Raw genomic sequence first — 15,402 nt, 5'->3', positions numbered from 1 at the left:
GTTATTTTTTTTCTTTTTCAATTTTATCCTCTTATTTACACTAAGGGTGTTTGATAAAGGAAAAATTTTATTTAGCCGGAAATCTCGATTTTCAAAAATATGATTTTTACATTCAGTTTACAATAATATCCACAAATTTAAAATTTAGAAAAATTCAATTTCCTGAAAATCTTACCAAATGCCGTGTACCAAACGGCCCCTAAGAAATCACCTAAAAAATGGTAGTTCGGGTTCACAAAAAATAATCTCGGTGCCTGCAGAATTGATCCGTCTATTTTTTCCCCTTTCGTACATTCATGCACCGCGTTAGTGAAAATCTGCCATCATTGTTCTGAGATTCTCTCAAGAACAAATTAGGATCTTATCCATGATGGTGTGATACAACTAAAATATAATTCAAAGTAAGAAGTTGGATAAAAATACCAATGAAATTTCCACACAATATTTAATATAAATCTGAAGGAAAAATTATATATGAAAATTCCTATTTATAAATTTGTCACCGTGTAGAATGATTCCATGTGATCTGAACAAGATAGAACATTAATATTAACTTTATTCAATGTTAGGAGGGGATCAAGGGCAATCATTTAAAAAAAAAAGTAAAGACTATGACTTCAATCTTTTAATTTTTAAAAATATTTCAATCGGTTCATCACTTCGCGATTAGTTCGATTCAGGACAGATTTCGAGATTAAGACTTTAAACCTCTCCCAGAGACAGAGACAGTACTATGAAGAATCGAACACATGCTCTCACTTTCACCTATTCAGTTTCCTCAATTTTTTAATTTTAGAACTAAGATTCAAACTATTTCTCGCTGTACCAGAATTTAAGCATAGCAAATATGAAAATCATGGAAATAAAATCTGTCACCTATAAATATGAAATTGGGTAGACCGATTTTTTTGAATGTTTTTAGAAAGACCCTTTAACTAAACATAAATCCTGCATATGGATGATGCTTGTAAACATTATCCAAAACAACTGTGTAAGCCTGGCCTTATTCTACGAGAAGATATCATGATTCACGTGTAGGCATTTACAAGATTGACATATGCTATTAAAAACCAATTTGCCATAGACGATGCATCTTAATTTGAGCAGCATCCAAATCTCTTCAAAACTGAAGAATCCTCTTTCACGTTTATTGTCTGTCCTTTAGACGGGACAGAAGAACTGCCATTGTCGCCGGCCTCAACTGCTTTCTTGCTCATTATGCGGTATATCTGAGTAAGAACCTCAGTGAATGCATTTTCAACATTGGTTGCTTCCAAAGCAGATGTCTCCATGAAGTAGAGAGACTCCCTTTCTGCAAAAGATTTTCCATCTTCTGTTGGGACAGCAACAAGGTGTCGAAGATCCGACTTGTTTCCAATAAGCATAACCACAATGTTGGGGTCTGTGTGATCTCTCAACTCTTTCAACCACCGTGCAGCATTCTCAAATGTGGCACGGCGTGTGACATCATAAACAAGTAAGGCACCAACAGCTCCTCGGTAGTAAGCACTAGTAATGGCACGGTACCTATTACAGAAACACACAATTCAAGTGAGTGGATGTAGTAGCCGGCACAGCAATAAAGATCATAGACATTCCATTAGAAAAATTGTTATATGCTTTCAAAATTAGAACAACCTCCGCAGAGCATATTTTGCTTGAAACAATGTTTCCTTGAAAGACTATCACTGAGTAGATGTGACAGAATATCATCAGACCCATATAACAAGTTAACTATGTTTTTCTTCATTTCATTTTTTTAAGTGATAATCACTGATTGTAGAGGAGGGGGGATTCAAATTAATTAGGAACCTCCTATTAATTAATGGGAGTCAATGCCACTAGACTGAGCAGCTCCATACTTACCTCTATCCTCCATATATCTAGTCTAGTGTATCATACAATTATTTTTTTGGGGGGTACAATTATATATAGATAAATATTAACGTATACATGTTAAACATGTAATCAGCTGCAACTTACTATCCTAGCCATATGAACAGCAAAACACCGCGTTGGTATCAAATACACCATAGATACATAGATTAGTATGGATAAGGTATGCATGGTGCAGATGTATATTTAGAGCCAATTGGACTGTTCAGGTTCTTGATGGTTGTATGTATGTGAGTGCTAAAAACGAAATATTATGAGAAAACTCCCAAAGGTGAAAAGGCATAACTTATATTGCAACTTCATGCAATTTAGAAGCTCCTTAATGCTCGTCTCAGCTATGTAAAGAATAATACCTCATAGAAGTATCAGTGTACAATTGTTACGTCAATGAGATATTAAAATTATTTTTTAAGCTGAAAATACTTACATGCGGTTAAAACAAAGACTTACATACTATAATTACCAATATTAGAGAGTATGATTCATAAAATATTATAACAAACTAAGCAGAACATATATTGCTTAAAACAATGTTTCCTTGAAAAACTACAACAAGATTCAATCGGAAAGGAAAAGATAAAAACGAAAACAAAATATTATATTTTATTATTGATAACTAAACAATGTTCCAGCTTCCAAGGCTTTCCGGAGGCACCTGGTCTCTCCTAGTTCCCAATTTCTAATCACTCAATAGTCTGCCTAATGACTTCCGCTTCTATCCTATTTATAACAGATTCCCCGCAAAATACAAGAGCAATCACCCATAGCTACAGAATCAATCATTATAGGTGATTGATACCCATAATTAATACAGAATTTCCAATAATGATTGGATCAACACAATCAATCACCATAATTCAAGGACTAATCACCTATAATGATTAATGTCAGATTACCCATAGAGTAAACTTTAATAATCGGGGGTCTAACAGACTATCATCCAGTCATTGTGGCAGAATAACATCACACTCAGACGACCAGCTAACTATATTTTTCTTCACCCTGTCCTTTTTTACGTTACAATCACTGAATGTACAGAAGAGGGAATTCAAATTATGAACCGCCAATCAATTACTGAGAGTCAATGCAACTACTAGATTGAGCAGCTCTTGACCTGCTTCTATCCTCCATATATCAAGCAAGTGCAAATGTGCAATTACTATATAGATAAATGTTGTCGTAGAATACAAGTAATCAGCAGCATCCTAACCATATAAGCACCATAGAGTATTAACTACTAAGCATAAGTTTGCCAGGGGTTACATGCATTAGTAAAGATTAAAAGAGATAATTAAGGTTTGCAACTTGCAAGAAGCTCATGCATATTCAGAGCCAATTGGACTGTAGTACAAAGAAAGAAATATGTTGTAAATATTGATATTATGTAAGTATTCATTTGACATGTGCACAAGCAAATGACATACATGTTCAGGTTCTTGATGGTTGAATGTAGATGTGTGTACGATGTTTAGAAACACTAATTGCAAGAAAATAAACCAAAAAGCAAGGAAAGTTATAACATAAATTGAAATTTCATGATATCCTAAACAATTATATAGCATTCTATGCTATTCAGGAACAATCTTCACCATGACTTTAAAATAAAAGCTCCTTAAGGCCCAATCGCAGCTAAGCAAACAATAATACCTCATAGAAGTGCCAGTTTAAACTTCTTAAGAACCACTAATTAAATAACAAGGGAAAGTATCACTTTTCCAATAGTTTGTAAATCATGTCATGTGATTGAGAAATTAAGATCAATTTTAAACTCAAAACACCTACACGCAGTCCAAAAAATGTACAGAAAGAAAACCCTTATTGGTTTACATGAGACCCTCATCAACAGAATTTAGATGCCAATTCCCCTAGGTCGAGCAAGTCCAAAATTTTACTTCATTGTGGATTTCATGCAACTGGATTAAGGGCGATAACGGTGAGAATAAAGCTGAAATTCCTTGATGGAAGTGCCCAATTAAATTGGCATACAATTAACTTGAAGTTAATATGAATAATTATCAACTGCTTTGCAATAACTAAGAAATAATCTGATACCACAAACCAAACTCATGTTCTTTTTTTGTCAATGGAAGTGGCATCTGATATTCAAAACTTAAAAAGATCTTCATATATGACTTGATATTAACAAAAAAGAAAAAGATCACACTTTATAGTACCGAAAGCAATAAGGGTTGTAAGAAACAATCACGATCACAATTCAAACTAGATATATTAAAAAAGAAGAAGGTGAGATTAAAAGGAGACCTTTCCTGGCCAGCAGTGTCCCAAATCTGAGCCTTGATGACCTTGGCATCAATACTCAAGCTCTTGGTGGCGAATTCGACCCCTATGGTGGATTTGGACTCCAAATTGAACTCGTTCCTGGTGAACCTCGAGAGCAAGTTGGATTTGCCAACCCCAGAATCACCAATCAGAACCAGCTTGAATAAGTAATCGTACTCGTCATCAGCTCTGTACCCAGCCATCAATACTTTCCTTAAACTATTCGAATTTCGATGTTCGATGTTATGCTATACACACACACACACACACACACACACACGAAGAAAGAGAGAAAAAGGGTAAAGAAGGGAGGGAATTTTGGGTTTGGTAAATTGGAATTTTGAGTTTTGAGTTTTTTTGAAAAAAAGAGGATAGGAACGCTGTCAAGTATGTTATGTTGCCGAAATCAAATGGATGATGCAGCCCGAATTATGGGGGATCGTGTTGTTCGGCGTCGATAACTAAACTGAAAAACCCTTCTCTTCCTTACTCCTCCTATCGCCACACCGCACCACTTGCTTTTACTTTTACGCGCTATTTTTTTTTTTTGTTCGCAGCAGCTCCGTGATGCACGCTATATTTTAATAATAATAATATTATTATTATTATTAAAAAGTGTTTGTACAGCTATTTTCTTAATAATAATAATAGTAATAATAATAATTATTATTATTATTATTATTGAGAAAAATATTGTCATCTTAAGGGAAATTCTTGTATTTTGAGGATTTTTTTTATCTTCTCTCCTCTCACAAAGGGAAGTGAGAAAAAAAAAAATATTGTGAAAAAGAGAGGATAAAAATTCACCACAATACAATAATTTTACTTGAAACAATATGAAATTATATATTTTAAAATGATAAATAATATTATTATTATTTGGTCATTTCAGATTCTTTTTCTTGTCGTTCTAAGTTTAGATTTCAAAAGCAACGTACGCACGGAGCAGTAGAACCAGGGAAAATCTTCGCCTTAGATTTTTTTTAATTAAATTAGAAAAATGCAAAAAAAGAGAGGTTAAAATTTACATTGTCTTTATAAAATTTATATATATATATTGTATGAGGAGAGATATTTTCACTACCAAAATTTTTTACTAGCAAATTACTATCTATCTAATCACCATTAGATTAACATTTTCTTTCTCTTCAAAAAATTTTTAACATTTTTTCTCTTTGATCCAATGGTGATGTGATGGATTGTAAGTTAGTAGTGAGAATTTTTGATAGTCAGAATATCCTTACTCATAATGTATTTCTAATTTTGTGGCAATCCCGTTTCTTCTTGCGTGAAAGCAATCTATCATCGTTCCCGTTTGGATCCTTTTATGTGAAAGAATAGTCATGTGATTATATTATTTGATCACAATCACTCATTAATAATAAGATAAAAAAATATGATTTTTAAATAAGTAATTATGATCCAATAATATGATTATATAACAATTTTTCCATTAAAAAAATCCAAATCCACCATCATATACTTCTTTTTTGGGAGCTGATGCCATCCTATACAATCAATATGTCCGAAAAATGTTAGAAACACTCTTACTTTTTTAAGAAAAAATTACAGATTAGTGTTAAGAGTCATTCATTTTGCATAGTGTTACGACAACAAAGACTCCAATAATATTTATAATTGTAAATGGATGAGTTTAACTTTTTTTTTCTTTATGTTAAAGCATTGGAGGATATTCAATAATTTAGGGAGTTTTTTTGGGCTAGACAGCTTTAGGAAATATCTTACAAACAGAAAATAAAAGTGTTTGTTTCATTACTGAGAATGCAAAAAACTGCATAAGTTACAATGAGACACATACTTATAGTCAGTTAGAAACAAACTTATGTGTCACAAATATAACAAAACAGAAAACTAACTACGTGTAAGCTAATCAATTGAACAGGTAGAAGCGGTTAGTTGTCACGTGTGAATAGCACGTGAGAATAGTGTATCTCATCACCCCCTTCAAGTTGGGAGTGGATATCTAAAAGACCCAACTTGGACATGAAATTCTTGAGAGGAGACGGATGAAGCCCTTTAGTAAACATGTATGCCAGTTGTTGAGCTGAAGAGATAGGAAGTAGATGTATTAAACCTTGGACGATCTTTTCGCGAGTAATGTGGCAATCAAGCTCTATGTGCTTACTCCGTTCATGGAAGGAAGGATTGTGAGCTAGATGAACTGCTGCTCGGTTGTCACAATAGATCATTGCTGGAACAGAGATTGGTACTCGTAGATCATGCAGCAAGTAAGTGAGCCATTGTATTTCACACGATAATGTAGCCAATGCCCTGTACTCTGCTTCTGCTGAAGATCGACTAACAGTACTTTGTTTCTTTGATTTCCATGATATGAGGGAAGGTCCAAGAAAGACACAAAAGCCAGTTGTGGATTTACGTGTATCAGGGCAGGTAGCCCAATCTGCATCAACAAATCCTGATAATTGAAGATTGCTTTGTGATGAGAAAAAAATACCTTTGGTTGAGGACCCTTTGAGGTATTTTAAGACTCGGTAAGAAGCATCAAGGTGAGCTTTTGTAGGAGAAGCCACGGACTGACTTAGTTGTTGTACTGCAAAGGAGATATCTGGTCTGGTGTTGGTGAGATATAAAAGGCGTCCCACAATTCGACGATATAAAGAAGGATCAGAACACTTTTCTCCTTGGTTCTGATGTAGTCGAACTGTAGGTTCAATTGGAGTTGATACAGGCTTTGCTCCAAGCAAACCTGTTTCCTCAAGCATTTCTAAAACATACTTTCTTTGGTTCAAGACTATCCTATTTGTGGAACATGCCACTTCCAATCCAAGGAAAAACTTCAAAGGTCCAAGGTCCTTGATGTGGAAAAGATTATCTAGATGAGACTTGCAGAATCTGATTTCATCTATGTTATTACCTGCAAGGATCATGTCATCAACATAAACAAGTAATACAGTAAAAGAATCAGCTGTTGTTTTGGTAAAAAGTGCATGATCACTGGATGATTGTGAATAGCTAATCTTTATCAATTCAGTTGTAAGTTTGGCATTCCACTATCTACTTGCTTGCTTTAATCCATAGAGTGACTTATGAAGTTTGCATACTTTTCCTCGATGAGGAGATGTGATACCCTCGGGTACTGACATATAAACATCCTCAAGTAACTCTCCATGAAGGAAAGCATTGTTAATGTCAAGTTGTTCAAGAAACCAATTGTTGGCTGCTGCAACTGTTAACAAGACTCTGATGGTAGTGAGTTTGGCAAAGGGTGAAAAAGTTTCAAAATAGTCTAAACCTTCTATCTGGCTATATCCCTTCGCTACTAACCTTGCCTTATATCGGGCAATAGTGCCATCTGCATTGTGTTTTATTTTATACACCCATTTTGATCCAATAGGATGCTTACCAGATGGTAAATCAACAAAAGACTAGGTTTGATTTCTCTTCAATGCATCAATCTCTTCACTCATAGCTGTAATCCATTCAGGTGACTGCACAACTTGCTTATATGTGCGTGGCTCAATAAAGCTGCTAATATTATGACAGAAGGCAGAATATGTATGAGAGCATCTATTATATGACACTGTAGATGAAATAGGGTAAAGGGAATTGGTCTCAGTGAGGTTACAGTGGAAATCAGTGAGATATTTTGGTTTGGTTTTGATTCGGGTTGAGTGCCTATGTGGGTTAGGATTGTCTATACTGGAATTGGTATTGGGGTTGGTATTAGTATGGTCATTGGAGCTGATATCAGTATGGTTATCTACTGATGTGGGAATACAAGGTTCAATGGAACTAAGTGGAATATCTGATTGATAAGGCAGAGTAGTTAAGATCTCTAATGTTTCTGTAGGTTTTGATGGTGTGTCATACTGAGTAGATGATTCAGTGGCAAAAGGGAGAGTTGGTTGTTCATGTGTTTCTGGATGGCTTTTGGAGAAAGGGAAGTTATGCTCATAAAAGACTACATTTCGTGAAAGAAAAATTTGTTTAGATATAAGGTCATAGAGGATATACCCTTTTATTCCATCTTTGTGTCCAAGATATATACACCTTATAGCCCGTGGATCAAATTTCAATCTTCCAGCTGTGATTGTGGTGGCATATGCTAGGCATCCAACAGTTCTTAAATGCATAAGAACAGGTGCCTTGTTGAACAGTAGCTGATAGGGTGATTTGAATTGCAGTGTTGGTGAACTAAGCCGATTCATTATGTGGATGGCATGGGAAATGCAGTAACACCATAAGTCTTTTGGGACATTACTTTGAAAAAGAAGGGCTCTTGCTATGTTGAGTATGTGTTGATGCTTGCGTTATACTATCCCATTTTGTTGTGGGGTCTCAATGCAAGTGGTTTGGTGAATTATTCCTTTATATCTAAAGAAATCATCCATAAGAAACTCCTGCCCATTGTCACTACGAAGGGATTTTATAACTACTCCAAACTGATTTTCTATAAGTGTCACAAAATCTCGAATGTGATTTCTGGTTTCTCCCTTTGATTTCATAAGGATTTTCCAAGTGAACCGTGTGTGATCATCCACAATAGTCAAAAGATATCTGTTACCATGTATAGAAGGCATTGAATAAGGACCCCATATGTCCATATGAACTAAATCAAAGGCTGCACTTGAAACTGTAGTGCTATGATTAAAAGGAAGCTTTCTTTGTTTTGCTCGATGACAGGCCTCACATGGCTCATCCAACTTATTACAAGTAATAAAAGGAAATCTAAGTATCATTGCCTTTAGTATAGCTTTTGAACAATGTCCTAGCCTCATATGCCAGACATCATCTTCTGTAATAGTAGAACTAGTGTTGCAAGCAGCATCCCATATGTTTTCTTTTGCACTATCATGTGGAAATCTTTTCCTGAAGTGCCTGTGATTAAGTATGTACAATCCTCCCTCAAGATTAGCAAAACCAATCACCACCATGGTTGGAGTTTGCTGTATAGTACATGTCTTTTGCTGAAAAGTCACTTGACAATTAGAATCGTGTATCAACCGATTTATTCATATTAAGTTCACCTTGAATTCCTTAACAAACAAAACATTTGTTAGTTGAAGAAAATCAGAAATCACAACTGTTCTTGATATGGATGTATACACCTGACTTCCATTGGGCAAGGAAATTGATATGAGTTCAATCTTTTGAATAGATGACAAGAATTCGAGAGTGTGTGTGATATGATCTATAGCTCCAGTATCTAAAATCCACTGAAAATCACAATTACCTGATAAGGAATCATTGGTTTCTGCACTGTGTGCCTTGGACTGCACCATGTTGCTAGCATGATTTGAATTATGTTGTGTTGCAGGATTCTGATGCATTGTTTGTTGTATCATCTCCATTATGGTTTGGAACTGGTTCTTTGTGAAAGTATCCTTCACTTCAGGAAATTCTGATGTCTCATCTTGATCCCCAACTAATGCCATATTGGTTCTGTGTGCATAGTTCCTCTGTTTGTAACCAGGAGGGTATCCATGCTTCTCAAAGCATGTCTCAGTTGTATGGCCAGTTCTACCACAATGTGTACATATTCTGAAAGAGTTTGATCTACCTCTTCCTGTACTACGTCCTCTTCCACGAATTTGAGAACGTCCTCTGCCTTGAATTTGAGAATGTCCTTGGAACTGATCTGCAGTGTTATAGAAGATTTTGGGACTATCATGAGTCAAAAGATGTCCCTCTAAATGTAACTGTCTCTCTTGTTGCATAATAAGAGAGAATACACGATTAACAGATGGCAAAGGGTCTATCAGCATGATTTGAGACCTCACATGTGAAAATTTATCACTCAATCCCTTAAGAAAACGAATGGAATAATCTCTTTCTCTAATCTTCTTCACTTCTGAAGACACATTGCAGCAAGGACGTATGCATCTGCAACTTGGAGTTGGCTGTAGTGTTTCCAACTCATCCCATAGCACCTTTAGTTGCGTATAGTAATCAGATACAGTGTTGTCTCCTTGATGTAATCGGTAGATATCATCTTGGAGATCAGAAATCTTGAATATATCACCCTGAGAAAACCTCTCTTTCAGGTCATTCCAGACATCTAATGCCTGATCCATCCAATGGATGGATTGAGAGATCGATTCTGTAATTGAACGATGCAACCATGACAACACCATGGTGTTGCATCTTTCCTAAGCACCATAGTGTGGATCTGACATATCTGGAGTAGTTATGACTCCATTCACAAACGAGAACTTGTTTTTGGAGATTAACGCCATTTTCATGGCTCTTGCCCAACCGTGATACTTCTTTCCATTCATGAGAGAAGAAACTAACACTAAAGAAGGATTTTCGTTCGCATGCAAGTAATATGGACTTCCTGGATCTGAAAGATCCAATACAGTACCAGAGGTTTTTGAATTACCTCGATTAGGAGCAGAATTTTCACTTGCTCGATTCGCATCTGAAACTTCAGTTGCATGTTCATGAAACAATTCGGAACTCTGATTCGCCATTCGTACCAGCTATTGTCGATTGCAGATCTTGAAGAACCTTTGAAGAAGAAACTACTATTTGTGAATTGAAATGAGAAAATGAAAGGCGAATATCAGAGCTCCGTGAAGAGCTCTGATACCATCTTACAAACAGAAAATAAAAGTGTTTGTTTCATTACTAAGAATGCAAAAAACTGCATAAGTTACAATGAGAGACATGTACTTATAGTCAGTTAGAAACAAGCCTACGTGTCACAAATATAACAAAACAGAAAACTAACTACGTGTAAGCTAATCAATTGAACAGGTAGAAGCGGTTAGTTGTCACGTGTGAATAGCACATGAGAATAGTGTATCTCATTAAAATATGTGATCATATTAAATTAAATTATGGCTGGAAAGCTTGACATGCTTGGGATTTTTATTTTATATGATGGAAATTAAACACATAACTTAATACAAACTACTTAATTTCCTCACCATTAGATTTAATCCTAGTTGCTTACATGCTTGAAAATTTTATGAGTTGGTTGTAGAGGCTTATCCTACATCAAGGGCGGAGCTACATGGGGCTAGGGGTGGCCCCCGCCCCCCTAAAATTTTAAAAAAAATTGTTAATGTTGTCAAAAGACAAATAACTGTATCAGTGCACTAACACTTATAATTGATGCAATATGTCTTCAATTTTCTAGCTAAGTCGTAATAACCAAAATTGTGGAAGCAAATTATCACAATGTTTACCGTAACAACACAAATGACTATAAGCACAACAAATACAAGTGATATAATCTTTTATTATATTTTAATGCAATATTGTAATGTGCTGCCTCAACGTATATATACATAACTAATTATTTTTATATTAAACAACAACATATTTGGGTAGGGGTATGCATGGATTGAATTGAATCGAATTTTTTGAAAAAATCGAACCAAATTGGTTTAAATGGTTCGGTTCGAAAACGGTTCATTTCGGTTCAAAACTGGTTCGGCTCGGTTCAAAACCGATTTGGGTGGTTCGCTTCGAAACCGGTTCGAGTCGACCCTATTCTAAAAAAAAAAAAAATTAAAGAAACAAGGTAATAAAAATCAGTTTGGTTCGATTCGCAAACGATTTGGTTTGATTCGGTTCGAAAACGATTCAGTTTTTTAACTGATTTTAAAAATTGGTATGGTTCATGAACTGGTTCTTTAAAAACCGGTTCGACTCATGAATATGTTCTTTAAAAATTGATTATTTTAAGTGCAGTTTGATTCGGTTTAATTTTTTGGTTATTTTGCACGTCTCTATATTTGAGGTTCCATTCTACCATAACATTTTCTTACTGTAACCCAACTTTATTCAAATCAATATTTTGTTATTTATTTTTAAAATAAAATTCAGTCTATATTAACAAAATAATCGTGGACTTAGATTAACAATTTTTTCCCATCATTTCAACTCCATCGACAGCCTTCATAGATGATTCTTTCCATTTTTGAGTAAAAGTCAAAGAGGAAAAAATTAATATTCTTTGTTTTACTAATATAGCATATCACAGTCCCCCCTTCCAAAAGCACCAATTAGTTAAGAGACTTGATTCATTCATAAAAAAAGATACAAGCTATAATAAGCAAATAATAATATCTACACATTGTATATAATGAGATAATTAGAAAATTGAACATAAAAATGACTAAATTTTTTTACGCCCTTACTTCTTGAGTGAAAGATCAAAACTCAAGTGTAGTAATTAACATTGTCTTAGTGAGCATAAATCACACATCTGCAAAATAAGCTTAGGGAAAACTCCAACGCTCAAATTAGCATATTATTCAAAAATTGACCAGAAGCATAAATCACATATACACATTTACAATTAAGACAGCACAATCAATCCAATAGGTTTGGCGATTTGCATCGAGTTTATCGAATCAAGTAATGCAGTATACTAGAGACAAAAGAAGGAGGAAAGAACTGAATACTGATCTTCGATTATGATTTTCTAATGGTTATTAAAATAGTGTTTTTTATATTAGGTATGTATTATATTTCAAGTATTTTTATTTATAATATAATATTTTTTATTTTCGTCTCCTTTCACCCAAAATTCCTAGCTCCGCCAGCCCTACATAGAATTCACTTATGTCAGCTAGTATAACTTTAAGCAGGATGAAATTGATTCCAGGCAGCATTCTTTTTAAATTCACATGTGTCTACAATTCACTAGTTCTTACTTCTTGTGCCTCTTAAGCTCTATTTTATTTTCTTTGAAAGCCGAAGACAAACCTCTCACGATTACATTTTCTATTTATGGGATTGAAATGAGACCCTTAAATGAACATAGATAAATTATTTTAAAGCGAGATATCATTTACAACTACTCTTCTTTATTCAAATCCTTCACTATTACCTCACTATGGGTGACAATTTTCATTTTCTTACATAAATGATATTACACATTGAAAAAGGAAATTTCACTTCTCACAAGTTATATAGTTTCAAGTGTTGAATTGTTGAAATCATATAAAAAGATATAAGTGATAGCAAACGTTGAAATTAGGCTTTAGGGGGAATAGTGACCATTTTGCCACTGTTCATCATATTAATTACTAGAATGCCACGCGCACAGTAAAAATTCCTAGAATGCCACGCGGGCTAATTCGCTACACAGTGTAGCAAATTATGCCTGCTGATGTGTCACCTCCCTAATGGCCACATAATTTGCTACACTGTAGCAAAATACGTGGACAAATGGTCAGACTGCACAGTCAACATGATGGACACGTGGCACAGTCCTGTTGGACACAGAATTCGCTACCCTGTGTAGCGAATTATGTGTCAGATGGGTCAGTTCATCTCCAGTCAAAGTCAAGCCACGTGTCAAAGCCCCATGTAATTCGTTGTACCATGTAACGAATTATGGGACTATATTTGTTGTGACTCATAGCGAATTACCAACGTATCTGACACATTAGAGCCAAGTGTCATCTCCCTTGTAATTCGCTAGGGGGCATAGCGAATTATAAACAGTAATTTGCTACCCCACATAGCGAATTAAGCACTATAAATACTTCCATTTCAAGTATGAACCTCCAAGTGCGAAAATTTTCCTTTTATGTAAGCTTTACTACTTTTGTGTTGTTGTTGAATTTGAGTTTTTTTCTACTTTTGTAGGATGAGTGAAGGTAGGAATGATTTAATAGCTACTGTTTATTATAATGGGAGAGAATATTTTGGTCCAAACGGGCAAGTTTTTGAAGGTGATGCAAAAATGTTTCGCATAAGCCTAACATGCAATCTTCACGAGCTGAAGAAGATAATATACAAGAAGTTAAGATTACAACGTGGTCAAACTCTTGCTCGGTTGACCGCTAGATGTGCCTCGGGTAACCCCGTGCAATGGGTTGGCGTGGAAATTGTCGAAGATGAAGATGTAACGTTAGTAGTAGATGCAAGCACTTTTGAACACGGGGAGTCAAGATTTATTGAATTGTATGCAGAAGTCAACTGCGGTGGACAATCAATTAGTCAACTTTCTCCACCATCCACTGACATCATCGACATAAACATGGTGCCAGTGGTTAATCAGGAAGATGAGGATGCGCCCCCCACGCTTGCACCACCAACTCAACAAATTTTGATGAAATATTGCCGGCCCACGACATGTACGATCCATCTTGGCGTACGGATAGTTCCGAGGAAGAGCTTGATGAAGGTCTTGTTCCGGATAGCGAGCCATCGAATACAGATGTCGAAGGTGATTTTGATTGTTGTCCGTCTACTGTAGTTGGTCAACCAATTCCATCGCCAGGCATTGTCGGAATGCAAGACCTCCAGTTGCAGGTACGTAATGCCATATAACAAATTATCTAATATCATATTAAACTACACTAATATTGGGGTTTTAGATATGTTATTATGCAGGAAATGATAATGTACCATTTTGGTCTGGAATTAGCCATTTCACGAATGTTAATTGGGAATATCCAGATCAAGAATTGGATGATATTCATGGAGCACAAATACCTAACTAGCAGATGGGCGACGAGCTATATAAGGACCAATTGTTTGACACCAAGCAAGATGTACACATGGCAATTAAAGAATATTGTATGGCAAATCATCGCACAACAGTCGTAGAGAAAAGTGATACAAAAAGGTTGATAATGGTTTGTCAAAATCATAACGCTGGTTGTCTATGGAGGATGAGAGCATACCAAAAAAAGGTGGCAGTGAATGGGTTATAGGCATATGGAACAACAAACACACATGTGTTACTCAGACTCTTACCCAAGATCACAAGCAGTTGGACTCAAATCTCATTTGTTCATTGATCTTAGGTGCGTACAGTTATTACTATTAAATTTATAAAAAATATGTCCCTGCTTGACTAATACATTGTTGTTTGACCACATACAGAAATGATAAGAGAGGAGCCCAGTGTCAATATTATCATTATTAATTGCAACCATATGTTATGTATTTCAATATTCGCAAAACTAGTGATATATGTACAAAATGTGTGCTATGTTACCATATTTAGTATTATAAGTTCCATCTTGTTGTACAAAATGTGTTCTATATTCGTGGTGTATGTCAAAATTAGTATCCGATGTACTACTAATCAACGATCGTCTGCTGGCATTTGCATACACCCATAATTGTAAAGTAAATGTCAAATGTGCCCATAATATAAGCAAAGTAAACAACGATAATGTCTAGCAAAAATTTGCCTACTAAAGTCGTGCAAAACATATATTATCCAACGCAGGCCTAAAATAACCATAAATAAGAGTCCACAGTCCTTTT

General features: G+C 35.2%; 3 protein-coding genes across 3 annotated transcripts; all 3 read right to left on the bottom strand.

Moving 5' to 3' along the window:
• Positions 1-850: 850 nt before the first annotated feature.
• LOC133297993 (ras-related protein Rab11D) lies at positions 851-4,705 on the bottom strand. The gene is made up of 2 exons (XM_061497233.1): positions 4,159-4,705; positions 851-1,527 (listed from the first exon to the last, which is right to left on the bottom strand). The coding sequence occupies exons 1-2, from the start codon at positions 4,377-4,379 to the stop codon at positions 1,095-1,097; spliced, it is 654 nt and encodes a 217-aa protein (XP_061353217.1). The 5' UTR covers positions 4,380-4,705; the 3' UTR covers positions 851-1,094.
• A 1,384-nt stretch (positions 4,706-6,089) lies between these two features.
• LOC133298000 (uncharacterized mitochondrial protein AtMg00810-like) lies at positions 6,090-7,510 on the bottom strand. Its single transcript, XM_061497241.1, has 3 exons — positions 7,483-7,510; positions 7,217-7,384; positions 6,090-7,072 (listed from the first exon to the last, which is right to left on the bottom strand). The coding sequence occupies exons 1-3, from the start codon at positions 7,508-7,510 to the stop codon at positions 6,090-6,092; spliced, it is 1,179 nt and encodes a 392-aa protein (XP_061353225.1).
• Positions 7,511-9,170: 1,660 nt separating this feature from the next.
• On the bottom strand, positions 9,171-10,292 carry LOC133297999 (uncharacterized). Its single transcript, XM_061497240.1, has one exon. It carries the CDS (start codon positions 10,290-10,292, stop codon positions 9,171-9,173), a length of 1,122 nt encoding a protein of 373 aa, XP_061353224.1.
• Positions 10,293-15,402: the final 5,110 nt, after the last annotated feature.

This window comes from Gastrolobium bilobum, unplaced genomic scaffold (genome assembly GCF_033153095.1).
Source record: "Gastrolobium bilobum isolate Gb01-03AN ecotype WA unplaced genomic scaffold, APGP_CSIRO_Gbil_v1 utg8690, whole genome shotgun sequence".
NCBI lineage: Eukaryota > Viridiplantae > Streptophyta > Magnoliopsida > Fabales > Fabaceae > Gastrolobium > Gastrolobium bilobum.
Note: the sequence above shows the minus strand (reverse complement) of the source record. Positions and strands in the feature narration are given on the sequence as shown.

Excerpts from the sequence above, each read along its gene's own strand:
- LOC133297993 (XM_061497233.1), bottom strand. The coding sequence starts at position 4,379 with ATGGCTGGGTACAGAGCTGATGACGAGTACGATTACTTATTCAAGCTG. Across the intron at positions 1,528-4,158 it reads GACACTGCTGGCCAGGAAAG|GTACCGTGCCATTACTAGTG; the intron begins GTCTCCTTTTAA and ends TTTCTGTAATAG.
- LOC133298000 (XM_061497241.1), bottom strand. The coding sequence starts at position 7,510 with ATGGCACTATTGCCCGATATAAGGCAAG. Across the intron at positions 7,385-7,482 it reads ATTGCCCGATATAAGGCAAG|TTGCAGCAGCCAACAATTGG; the intron begins GTTAGTAGCGAA and ends TCTTGTTAACAG. Across the intron at positions 7,073-7,216 it reads CTATGGATTAAAGCAAGCAA|GTAATAACATAGATGAAATC; the intron begins GTAGATAGTGGA and ends TGATCCTTGCAG.
- LOC133297999 (XM_061497240.1), bottom strand. The coding sequence starts at position 10,292 with ATGGTGTTGTCATGGTTGCATCGTTCAATTACAGAATCGATCTCTCAA.